The following is a 12,895-nucleotide window of genomic DNA, read 5'->3' as shown; positions in this document are numbered from 1 at the left end:
AAGAGTTGCTCTGTAACTTTTCACATACATGGAAAAACATGTATATCATGCATTACAAAACTTCGCAGATCTATAAAACAAAGAATTTCTATCCTTGCCTAAGATGTTGTCACCATTACTAATTACAACTTTTACCTATGTATTTTTGAGATTCTATATACACATCATCTATCAATGTTTCCTTCGATGAACTGACTAATTCTGAGATTTAGGAAAGAAAAAAACATAAATAAAAAAAGCTTAAAATACTGAGTACACAAAAAAACACAAAATCAGAGCAGTGAATGATTTTTTTAATAAGTTCATTTGCAATTGAAACTCCTTGATTCCAAATAGTCAATTATACTAGCAGCATTAAACTTGGATTGAGACTATAGCTAGCTGTATAACATTTACTTGCAAACAATTGAGGCCTCTCATTTCTTTACATGTTTTTTTTATATCTCACATTAAATTATTAAAAAAAAACACCATGAATTAGTATCGAAGAAAGTTCAATGTTCCCACCTTAAAAAAAAAGGTACCCATTAAAATAATTATATCACTAGTAGATAGATATACTGTTTAATCATGAATCCTGACACCTACAGATGATCCAAAATTACTTCATATCATGTTTTGATCTTTGCAAATAGTATTTTTATCAATTGTGGTAATTTTGAAGCAGATTTTTTCAGGTATGTGTGTAATTATAATTTTAACAAATCACCTTTTTTCACTTCTAGGAATCATCATGCAGGATTTTAACATTAATCATTCCATAAACAACGGAACACTTAGGAGAACAACTTCTTGCCGTAAACTGATTATCAATGAATTGTACATGTAACACAAATTCGTATTAAACAGTGCAATTCTACAAACTAATTACTAAATCTGTGTCTGTGCTAACCTAAACCAACGCTCCTTAATTCTGTTAACTCTCTACTCATTTCTGTTAACACTACACATTAACACTGCTTGTTAATAACACCAATACCGTGTGGACAACCTTCACACCATGATGACTAAGCCAGATCAGTAATCATGCAACTTTGAAAATCAGCAATCCTAATTAATTTCAATACTTCAGGCATTTTTAATTTTTGCATTTAGATTAATTATCTGGGGTTTCAAGATCAGTCAGAATCACAAATGCATTGTTAACAGAAGGCTTTTTTACTGACTTTATTTTTACAATCTCCTCATTACCTACCTGGAAAGTCTATGATAATGAGAAAAGTTAAAGGATGAAAGCCAAACAATGACATATACTAGCCAACTTCTATGCCATTTGGTCTCCAGTGGACAGTAGTCTCATTGGCAATCATACCAGATCTGCTTATTAATATTGTTTCATTATCAAATTTTCTATTTGTCTATGTGGTTATGTCTGTATTTCTGAATGTGTTTGCTTTTACAGAATATATTGTCTAAAGCATTAGAATTTTTAGGAAGCTATTATAAAATATATAGAAAATGTTATAATTTGAAATATTTACTCCTGACTAAATGTCAAAGAATACAAATAATATAACCACTTATAAGTCTTTTATAGATATACCTTGAACTTGAGTTTATACATGTCTTGTGATAAAATTCCTTAAAACTCTATTTGATAGAGAGAAAAAAACCTACATTTAATCAATTTACTACCATATTACAAACTTTGGTAATTTTTTCTTCTTTTTTAACATTTATAATTCATAATTTTATAACAGCAAAATTTAATATATATGAAACTTTCTGCTTAATTCTAAGAGAGGGTCTTGCTTGAATTCCTTAATAAATTTGGGAAAATTATGTACAAGATTAGATGATTTCAAAACAAATAAAAATCATAAAAGAATTTATCAGAAATCTTTTTGAAACACTTAAATTACCAAAAAAATCTATCATGTGTAAAAATCAGTTCAAAATGAGCTTTTGATATATTTATCATAATTTTTTTTTCAAATTTAAAAAAATCATGTGAATTTCTTGGTTGTACAAAATAATATTACTGATCTGGCTGATGAGTGATAACATGTTTTAACAACAATACACACCATTATACTTATCATCAAATATATCATCTATGTTTGTCTCTTTAGATTGAGGTCTCTTTTTCCGAGACATAACTAAGAAAATGCAAAATGAAATGTTAAAAAAAAAAGCAAATCTATTACATATTCATAACCAAAGCCTGAAATTAAAGAAAGAATAAAAGAAAAACTAGAAAATGCATGCAATGAAGCTCGACACATAAAAAATCCTGATTCATGTCAGTTGAATCCTGCCTATTTCTGCTGACAAAGTGTAATCAGCTATCATAGATTGATATTTTATTGGAAAAATGAAATGGATCAGCTGTGGGAGGGTCTTTACAGTAGTGCTAAATAATGAACTTTGTCACAATTAGTCAAAACAAAACTGCATCTTTATAATTACTATAATCAATTTGAATTTCTTGTCCCTGCTTTAATTTCAATCACTGATATCTTGTCTCAGATATGTAAAGGTTTTTTTTTAAAAAAAATCAGAAAGTCCTAACAAATTTCTTAAGCCTTGATTCACCATCAGCTATTTCATTCTTTAAAGTTACTGGACTCATCAACACACGTATGTAAAATGCACTTATAATTCATGTGGAACACATTTAAATCAATATCTTCCACATAAAAAAGTTTGAGGTGAAATCTTCCAACTGACAGAAGTAGATTTTTATGTCTATCACATCTAAAGCATGTCTAAAGCGTCTACAGCCAAGGAAAAATAATAAATTCAATTTATTATAAAACATAGATTGTGTACTACTAGCAACAAAAAGAAATCCTATTATAACAAATAATTGATCATTTCAAATATATCTCATTTCGTTTAAAAAAAAAAAGGAAATGTAATTTGACCACATGTGTTCTCAAAGAAAACTTATATTGGTGGAATACCTGTACAAAATACGTGAACCTACCTTTGTTTTCTGTAGGTGACGTAGGTGAAACAGGAGGGTAGTTAGATTGAAACACATCGTCAATGGTGGTTTCTTCACTACGAGAGGTGTTAGATGACTGACGTTTGGTTTCTACAGGAACTATACAAACATGCAGTAACAATGAAAATAAAACATGCACATACAAATGTACACAACTAAATACTTCTCCATGATACCCTTGTGTCATGAACATACAAGAACTAAGTTTGACTGTCATAATTTTTTAGTTGTTTTTTCAGAAATTGTGTTATATTTTTTTGCATAAAAACAGGTGTTATTCATATCTAATTTCAGACTAACAAACAGAAATAAGAAGTGTAAACAAATTCAATTTGCAGGAATCATTTCAAAATGATCATTTATTTTTTGGTGTGTATAAAAGGAGGTATGATGAAATAAACAACTTTGTCATTTTGGTCAAAGGTTAAAATTATAAAAGAGGGAAACCTCTGATAATGAAAACACAGTCTTCCTTTTCTTGATAATTTCACAGAAAAGTATCTTGAAGAAGTCAAACTAACACAAATATACAGTACAATTTATTTGTTAATTGAAAAGCAGTTTGGAAAATGAATTCTTAAACTCTTTTTCCTCTTGAGAATTAATTGAAGGTAAAAGCTTATTAATCAGCAGCACTATATTATTAATAGAAATGTTTTTAATAAAGAACCTCTCCCAAAATATACTTATGTTTACTAAGACTGCAGAAACTTATTTTCAAATGATCTATACTAACAAGAAACATTTAAACAACATCAAAACATGTGTAAGTTTTCCCTATCCAAACAAACAGCAATTTCTATTTTGTCCATATTCATTTAGTCATTATATCTGTATCATGACATTAAAATGTTTCAGTACCGACATTGAATGAACACTTACATGCAAATTCAAAAGACGTTTTGAAGAGAAAAAAAACAAAGCAAAACTTTTGAGCTTTCCTATACTAAGAAAGTGTATTTAAAAGCATTTTAATCCAGAACAGTTTTAAGTGTCCAGTATTATACCAGCAGACAACCCAGATTTCAATGGATACAACTCTTCTTTCATAAAAAAAAATCCTAGTTGTCAAATAAAATATCGTTTGGCAACTTGTCACCAGTTTGTACATGCACACAGGCTTACAAATCTTGGTAAGATGAAACCAAAGTAACATAAGGTCATTACTGTGTTTGTTTGAAGAGGAACAATCTCTTACAAGGTAAGGTAATAATACAACAACAGGTATATATCACAGGTATAAATTACCTTCTTGTTTTGGTTTCTCTACTTCTGGTTTAGTTTCTGGTTCTACTTGTTGTTGTTGTATGATGTGCATACGCTCCATGGTAGATATCAATTTACCATCAGGTCCTGGTGACAAATCTTCTGTTACTGCTAAAGTCAAAGTCAAATATAGGCAATTTAGTAAATAGGTCAGTGTTCAAACTTAAATGAGTACATCCTCATAATAAAAGTGGTTTTAGAGTGTAAAGCTTTTTTTGGCACTGTTAAAAAAAAGATAATTTTTATCTGAATATTACAACAAACTTGGTGTTTTTTTCCATCTTTTCTAACATTTACACCTTGTGTTGAAAATTTTGACAAAATGCATTAACCGTATTCAAGACTTATTTGCCTGAAGAACAAATACGCTTTGCAATGGGTGACTGTTTTGCGAAAGACCCACACTTTCTTTATATGCCCGTGTCAAGCCAGGTGCCTGTATTTAGGTTTAGTCCGCCAAATCCATTTTTGTTTATCATTTGTAGAATAACTCAAACTGTTGGTTTTTCTTTTTGAATATTTCTTTTTTATTTTGTCATGTCCATGCCTTTATTAGCTTACTGATGGGTATGATTTTTGCTCGTTATTGAAGACATATAGTTGTTAACACCCTGTCCTGTCATTTGTTGTCTCATTGCCAACCATACCACATCTTCTTCCTTATCAACTACTAATATTTCGTCTTTAAACCCCAAAACAACAAACCTGGTTCTCCTTTGCCTCTATTCTCCACCTCTATCTTGTACTTTTCTATCTCCTCCTCATTGATACTGTCGAAGGGGTTGGCAGCATACTGTGTCTTATACACCTGTACATTGTGTTGTTGGTCTCTCTGGATGATGCCTTTAGATGCAGCACCATATACTATAACATTATCCCCTACCATACTCAAATCTCCGTCCTGTAATTCAATATATCATCAATTAATAAAAACACTTTTAATTTGCAGTTTAATCAGAGTCTACCCATTTCCTTTTTAGAGTTTGCTCTTGCAGGTGTCTATAAGAATAGAAAATTCTGAAATTACTAAATGTAGTTCTACACTCTGACAGGTAATATCATCTTTGTTAAATATGATTTTTAACAGTTGCAATATGAATCTGTTTTTGAGTTGAAAGTTAGCCCACCAAAGCCAAAAATATACATTAAAAAGTTATATTCAACAAAAAGGTAAATGAAGAAGCATTGAACAACGGTCTATACAAGAAGACACAGGTGATTGAAGAAGAGAAATAAGAGAGAGGGGGTAAAAAGTAAATACCATTTATCCAAGGGGTGTTACAGTAGCAAAGGATTTAATATTTGTTTTTAAATATTTCTTCCCCTACAATTGACTTTGCAAAAAAAAAAATGCTACAGAAAATGTATGACTGCAGTATCTTAAAATTTGATATCCGAGGAATCTATTCTTTCTTGAAGTCCATCCACAAATGTGTCAATGAATGTTAGTAAATCTCTGGACATATATATCAATCCATCATTTCACCTGTACAGCTGTAGTTAAATGTATTATATGATTGATGCTTTACAATGATTACTTTTCATATTAAAATGTGAAACAACTGATTTAAATTAAAACAAATGTACATTTATGGATAGTAAAATTATAAACGAAAATGTTATTTTTAAATGATAAATATTACATATATGATATTAATGAATTCATGTGATGAAATGTTAAATGTTGAATAAAATATGATTTATAAAATGAGATGTTAAATATGTGAAATATGACAACTAAGTAATAAATATGTAATTGTGTCATTTTATACAGTCTGCATGGAAACCAATTTTAAAGTCATTCTTCTCATTTGGGTCAATCACATTGAAACTGTTAATAGGCTCAATTTATGGTAAATATTTTTTTCAGTTTAGATAATTTTTTTAGGGGGAAAATTGCTCTTCATCTCATCATTAATAAATCTTTGATGAACTGAAATACAGAATCCTAAATTTCAATGCAGACAGTCATTGCATACTGTAGATGTGGTATACTTATGAAACAAATTAAGTCTTCTTTTTTTTAAATAATTGAATGCAAAAGCCTTTTTAAATACAAATACAACCGCAAATATTTTTTTGAGTATCTTCCCTGTGTATTTGTTTCAGCTAATCAAATTAAAAAAAATGTAGATATTCAGATATGCATAAACTTTCATTTACAGTTTCAGTGACAATCATCACATAAAGCAGAATGCAAACACACATGACCATCTACAAAACAATTCACAACATTTACATGTAAAATATTGTCCATCAAAAATGCAATAAAATTTCTGTAACATTTAATTCCATCATACTTGCACAGAGATTTATCTTTTCTTTCATAGTATGATCATAATTAATATATACTTTTTTATACTTTCAAAATTAATTAACATGCAACCATGCCTATGTGCATAAAAATTCAGAAATGAAGCAACTTTCCAATCAAGCATTGTGTAGTTTTTATTGGAATAAGTTATCAGTCAATATCGCGACTTTTTCTTTTGTTTATACTGTGAATTTATTATTATTCATTGGATGCCAATTTTTCATATATTTCATGGGTACTGGCTTTGATGAAGCACAAATTTTCTGTAGATTTGAATGTAGGCTTTGGCGAAACCATGAAATCAAATATCCATGAAAAGACAAGTATTCCTCAATTCACGAAAATTGGTACCAACGAAAAATAAATGAATTCACAATAATCAGGTAATTTCACAAGCTGGCCACCATAACATAAACAGCATTCAATTCAAGTCCACCATAGAAGTAAAGGTATGTTAACACAAATATGCAATGAGAAGTTGTTCCAGTCCAGAAAGCACAATATTCCCCCTCCTTTTTATTTCAAATTTTACCCCCTTTGAACAATATGTGCATTATTTTTTGTTGAATGGAAGAAATCATATATTCTATTCAAACCTTGGAGTTAAATAAATTTTACGTAAAATAATAGAATAAAGTCTTATATACATACATAGATATTTATATATTTTTATTGTATATTCATGTATTATCAAAAGCATATTTATTTAAAGTGAGGTTCATGCCAGGGTTAGATTTTTTATACTAAAGGGCAAAAAAAGTTACTGTACCATGAAAATAATTAATGTCAACAAAAAGCAAATTAAATTTTTAACAGGTACCATATATTTCAATTTTAATGTTTTCATTGGAAAAGGCTTCTTTTGATGTCATTATTGCTAACATTTCATGCAACAAATACATCTTTTTTCTTTTTATAGCAAAAATATGACTATGAAAATATTTCGGTACAATATTCAAAATATTTCTGAACCATGAAAATTGGTAAGAGAAACAAAAATGTTTTTTACATTATAAATTAATACAAATCACACTTTTTTCAAATAGATAAGGTAAGTAACTATTTTCACCCTGTAATATTATGTATACTAGCTAAAGAAGGGGAGATAACTATAAAATTAACCACACTTACAAGCTTTCCTTCGGCCTGTGGCAAGAAAATTAAATCATTCACAAATCAACAACAACAATCATTTGGTCTGAATGGTATTATTTTATTTAACTTAATATTTGTTTCACTGGTTTATCATGTCTTTTTCTTTTCCTTCAGTTTATCCTTGAAATTTAACATGACATTGTTCTAATATCATTTAATTTAAAAGTTATCACATTTTAAATATAAATATTTAATCAAACTATTCAAATATTTTTGTAAAATAATTGGCTTCAGGTAACCTTAAATAAAAATTTATAAGTTTTTATCACAATTTGGCATTAAAAACTGAGACAATTTAATTATGTTTTTACAAAGTCTTTCTGCATAACGATAGAATCTTTAGTGTTTCAAAATAAAAGTAAGACCATTCAGACCAAATGTTTTATTTTATTTAGGTCAACTACACATCATAGGTGACTCACAACATTACATTCCACAACACTTCAAACAAACTCAATGAATTTGAATTTAATGGAATGATCGATGAAATGCAATTAAAGTATAAATTGGTGAAAACACATCAATTCACTAAAATGGAAATAAATGAAAATTAGAGACGTTCTTTTGTAAATACTTAACTTAGGTTCATCTGTCTAGAATAAGATAAGTCACAATATGAAAATTTTACAGATTCACAAAATAATTTATCTAAGTAGTATGGGAGTACTCAGCCGTCTTGAATCACAAGTAGATATCATTTTTTAACAACAATTAGAAAATTTTGATATAGAAATATTGTAAGTGTTTATCTTTGGTATTATCTCTTTTTTTACAAATACAGAATTATAACTGGAAATATCTATGCGGTAATTCAGATTTATAATAGTCACTACATAAGAAGAGTTTTATTTTATTATTTCATACTCCCATACTACAATAAATCACAATCATTATATGTATTTCCTGTATTTAATTTTAAATGTAAAACAATAACAAAATGTAAATCTGTCATTTTACTTTAAAATCTTTCACCTGCCCAGCTAAATATAATTCCATTTACAAGTAAGCAATTCAAAAATGAGATTATGCGATGATGAAAATGATTTCTAAATGATTTCAACTCTAACAACACAAAACGAAGTAACAGTTGTTATAAACAAGCTGCACTACATGTATGGAGTCAATGGAATGTAGGTCAGTAGTAAAGCTTCTGATGAAACCACACACACATGGATTATACACCTTACCTGTAATTTTTTCGCCTCCTCCCAAGTAATGCCTTCTAAAATCTTAGACTGAGGTCCTGCACTTATCCTTTCTTCATAATAATCTTTTCTGATCTAAAATTAAAATAATATATTTTTTCTGCATAACAAAATCTGAGTAGTGAAAGCTTTTTCATGATATAGTTATAACATCTATTTTACCAATATTTTGTTTGGAGAAAAAAAGAGCTAGGTATCTTCAGTATATACTGATAGCATCTTAATGAATATTTTTCTTTTTCAGTGTAAAAACTCAAGATTTCTGAATATCTAATTTCTGTAAGAAATATCAATTTTTACTGTTATCAATGAGCTACTGTTAAATTATCAATTTCCACTCAAGGCACACTAGATTTATCATTGATTTTTGTATTTACACTTTTTCAAACGTAGCAATTCTTTATTTTACAATTTTTATTTTGGTTGGAGCAGATATAATGTGCACTTGTTATATCTCTACAATTTTTTTTCTCTTTTGGTTGTTCTGGACCACACATGTGTTGAAATGTAACTACAGGTTCAAACTGTATTATATATTCAGTTTAAAACTTTCTAGTTTACAGGCTTCAACTTAACTTTTATTTCTCTTTTTTTAATATTTTTTTCAAAGGTAAATGGTGGAAAAAATAACAAATTAAAGCGAGTTCAATCATTGAAATAATTTCAGTGGTAAATTAACACTTGGACATCTAATACATTATTATTCAGTTACCAGTTGATACATTCAACCATTCATTTTTATCTCTGTTCTAAATGTACATGTACATTGATTGTATTAAGCATTTGATATATGTATACTTCATCTTTTTGGGTTTCTGGTTCACATTATCTCCCTTACCTCTTTCTGTTTAAGTTTGAACTCCTTTGGGTTAGCTCCCTGTGGTGCAAACTGATTAGGATTTTCAATCTTAATTTGTGTACTCTTTCTATTTGGTGATCCGTCTTCTTCTGGTATCCACTAAAACAAATGTATTCTTTATTAAAATATGTATACTAATATAAGGAAATGCATACCACACAGGTTTTATGGGATTAAATTGGATTTCATCGAGAGAGAGAAAAGGTCCAGAGAAGTTACAAACTGGACTTAACCATGTTTCAAAAAAGAATGTCAGTAAAATAATATCCAAAACACTTCTGTCCTTATTTCCTGTTCATCACAGTGAAGGTAAAGTTTGATTAGAAAACAATTTAAATGTTGAAAAACAAAACCAGCTTCTACTCATATAGTGCCCTATAGTTGTTTATATATCTGGTAAGGCCCAATCATATATTCCATACCTTTGAATATTTCTTAGGGTTCTGTGTTCCAGATTCTTCTAATTCTTGCCTCACATAATTGTTTGGAGAATTAACCAACCAGCCTGCTTTGTAGTTCTGCTTCTGTCTGTCTTTAGCTAATTTCAAAGGTGATCTGAAATAAATTCATTAAGAAAATGAATAAATAGATATAAGAACATGTGGTATGAGTGCCAATAAAACAACTTTCCATCCAAATCACAATTTATAAAAGTAAACCATTATAGGTCAAAGTATGGTATTCAACATGAATCCTTGGCTCACTTCGAACAGCGAGCTATAAAGGGCCACAACAGGAAAACCAATCTCATCTATATGAAAAACAAGAAAATAGAAACACTTAAGAACCACATCAACAAACGACAACTACTGAACATCAGATTTCTGACTTATGACAGGTGCAAACAATTGTAGTCCAGATAAGGCCAGACTTTTTTTATTATCTGTTTAACGAGATCCGCCGACTCCACATTGTCCGATTTCAGAATAAAAATAAAAGTAGTGCTTCCTACTTTTATTTTTATTTTTTCCGCCGACTGTTACGAAATCCTCAAAAAAAAAAAAAAAAAGTACGAGTTCGGGTCTGCGATTATTAATTTATCTCTTGTCGCATGGTCAAACAAAACGGCGACTTCCGGGAAGGGACTGTTTTTTTACATTAAACTTTAAGTCCGATCACTAGAGAGAAGTTCGTGTTCACTCAAATTTGTTAAGTATAATAGAGATGAGGCAATCGGGGTCATGTTGTCCAATGAGTTACCGGAAGATGTTGGCATCAGCCGTATTATAACCAACGAGGCAGATGTTGAACCTGACATGCCGGTCAACGTTTTGGAAGAGTTTGGGTTTATATTTTTCCTTTGAGGTAGTATCGTAGTATGCATATTAAAATAGTATCAAAGATATCAATTAAAATCAATAATGCTTTTTGAATTTTGTGTATGGATGGGACCAAATCATTTGAAAAACCACTTTTTTTATCACGTTCACCCCCTTTCACTTTCGCACCCTACAGTACACATTTGCACCCTACACCGGAATAAAACTTAGGAAACTCAAGCTGGTAGCCCAGACCAAATTATTCCTAAATGATGTTCGTATTTTGAACTAAATTTTATCAAAATTTTAGTAGCCCAGCTCACAATCTAGAGGTCTGTTTTCTTCCATTGTTCTTGTATTTTGATAAATTCTTAAAAAAAAAAAAAAAAAAAAAGGTCACTTAAGATTAGTTTTATTTTTATTTTTAGTGTCGACTGGACCAATTTTGCACTTTTTTTTTTTTTTTTATTTCGTCCCCTCGACCCTATTTTTTTACAAATTTTCTCGTTAAACAGATAATAAAAAAAGTCTGGCCTAAGGAGAAGCTATGTTGTTTAATAAAATACAAAACTCTGCTGAGAATTTAACCATTTTTCTGACTTTCTATCCAATGTTACCATTTTGTAACTATTCAAATTGCAGATTATATATGTGCATATTTACATCTATTTAACTATCTATTGTACATATATTTGGTACTTAGAAAAGTCTCATTGCCAATTTTACAATTTTGGACACAGTTTTTTTGTCCATTAGAAATTTATTTAAACCATTCTATACAGATATGTGTGCATATAATACTGAACAGAAAGCTCACTCCATTATGTTAAGGGCAACTTTTTAATTACTTAAGCAAATAATCAGTAATCTATTCCCAAAATGGTAAAATCTTTATACAAAGATACACAGCAAAAATGCACAATGCTAAAATCTAAATCTCATTTTCTATTAAAACTAAAGATCAAAAGAGATCAAAAAGACAATATGTAATACCCTCTGTATAAATTTAAATAAAATATTTATCCTTTTTTTGTTTAATTGATTTCTGGCTCCACTATTATGACAATATGGTCAGTTGGTGAAATTGTTCCACGATCTATCTGATCGAACTGCATATTTTCTTTTTAGTATCAACTGTACAAATATAAGACCTTAAATTCACAATCTGGTTGGATGGAATTTTGATTTGACATACCATAAGTTGAAACAGTATTTAGTAAAATTAGACTAATTTCAAAAACCTATATCTGCTAAACCTTACACATATTTTGAGTGTTCTATGTCACCATCAATGATGTATGTAAATGAGCTACATGTTGGGGGTATTTCTACATCACTGTTATTCTTCTCCTTCCTAACTTCTTGTTTAAACTGTGGTAATCTGTATAAATAGCCAGTTCTATAGCCCTGTAATGAGAAATTAGTCAGTTTACAGTCCAGGAATAAGGCAATTTAAAAGAACATGAGAACACTTATACTGTAACTATTGATTCATGAACATGTGTCAGAAGATAATTTCATTTTTTCTTATTGTTGAAACATTGTAGAGCTACCATTATTGCCACTGAAGTTTGTTAAGTCTACTAGAAAAGATAAATGGGTGAAATCTGTAATCTAGAAAAAAATCTAAATAGAACAATCAAGTACTGTGAATTCATTGATATTCGCTGGATACTAATTTTCATGGATTTTGTGGGAACATGTGAATTAAATGTTCCAACTATTTGCAAATTTTGAACAGGTTGTATGCAGACTTTGAAAAAACCACTAAATCAAATATCAATGAAAATACAAGCTTTCCTCATTCCCAGAAAATTGGTACTCACCAAAAATAAATGAATCCAAAGTATTTCAAATAAATACAAGGAAATTATTTAAGAAGGGGTT

General features: G+C 29.4%; 2 protein-coding genes across 25 annotated transcripts in view; both read right to left on the bottom strand.

The window, feature by feature from the left end:
* The window catches only part of LOC134715564 (leucine zipper putative tumor suppressor 2 homolog), a 456,927-nt gene that overhangs the window by 251,299 nt on the left and 192,733 nt on the right, over nucleotides 1–12,895 (bottom strand). The window lies entirely within an intron of this gene.
* LOC134715563 (gamma-adducin-like) overlaps nucleotides 1–12,895 on the bottom strand; it is a 50,601-nt gene that overhangs the window by 6,493 nt on the left and 31,213 nt on the right. For 5 of the 21 annotated variants that reach the window (XM_063577807.1, XM_063577820.1, XM_063577810.1 and 2 more), the window contains 10 exons: nucleotides 12,270–12,415; nucleotides 10,172–10,304; nucleotides 9,729–9,848; nucleotides 8,873–8,965; nucleotides 7,662–7,676; nucleotides 4,922–5,117; nucleotides 4,199–4,327; nucleotides 2,930–3,049; nucleotides 2,028–2,099; nucleotides 136–201 (listed from right to left, as the gene is read on the bottom strand). In XM_063577807.1, coding sequence (XP_063433877.1) covers nucleotides 136–201; nucleotides 2,028–2,099; nucleotides 2,930–3,049; nucleotides 4,199–4,327; nucleotides 4,922–5,117; nucleotides 7,662–7,676; nucleotides 8,873–8,965; nucleotides 9,729–9,848; nucleotides 10,172–10,304; nucleotides 12,270–12,415 — 1,090 coding nt within the window. Of the gene's footprint in view, nucleotides 1–135; nucleotides 202–2,027; nucleotides 2,100–2,929; nucleotides 3,050–4,198; nucleotides 4,328–4,921; nucleotides 5,120–7,661; nucleotides 7,677–8,265; nucleotides 8,279–8,872; nucleotides 8,966–9,728; nucleotides 9,849–10,171; nucleotides 10,305–12,269; nucleotides 12,416–12,895 lie in introns of all 21 variants that reach the window. The other 16 variants (XM_063577817.1, XM_063577824.1, XM_063577818.1 and 13 more) reach the window with 11 other exon arrangements.

The sequence above is a fragment of the Mytilus trossulus genome, chromosome 4 (assembly GCF_036588685.1).
Source record: "Mytilus trossulus isolate FHL-02 chromosome 4, PNRI_Mtr1.1.1.hap1, whole genome shotgun sequence".
NCBI classification, from domain to species: Eukaryota; Metazoa; Mollusca; class Bivalvia; order Mytilida; family Mytilidae; genus Mytilus; species Mytilus trossulus.
The sequence above is the reverse complement of the archived record's forward strand: the minus strand, read 5'-3'. Positions and strand labels throughout refer to the sequence as shown.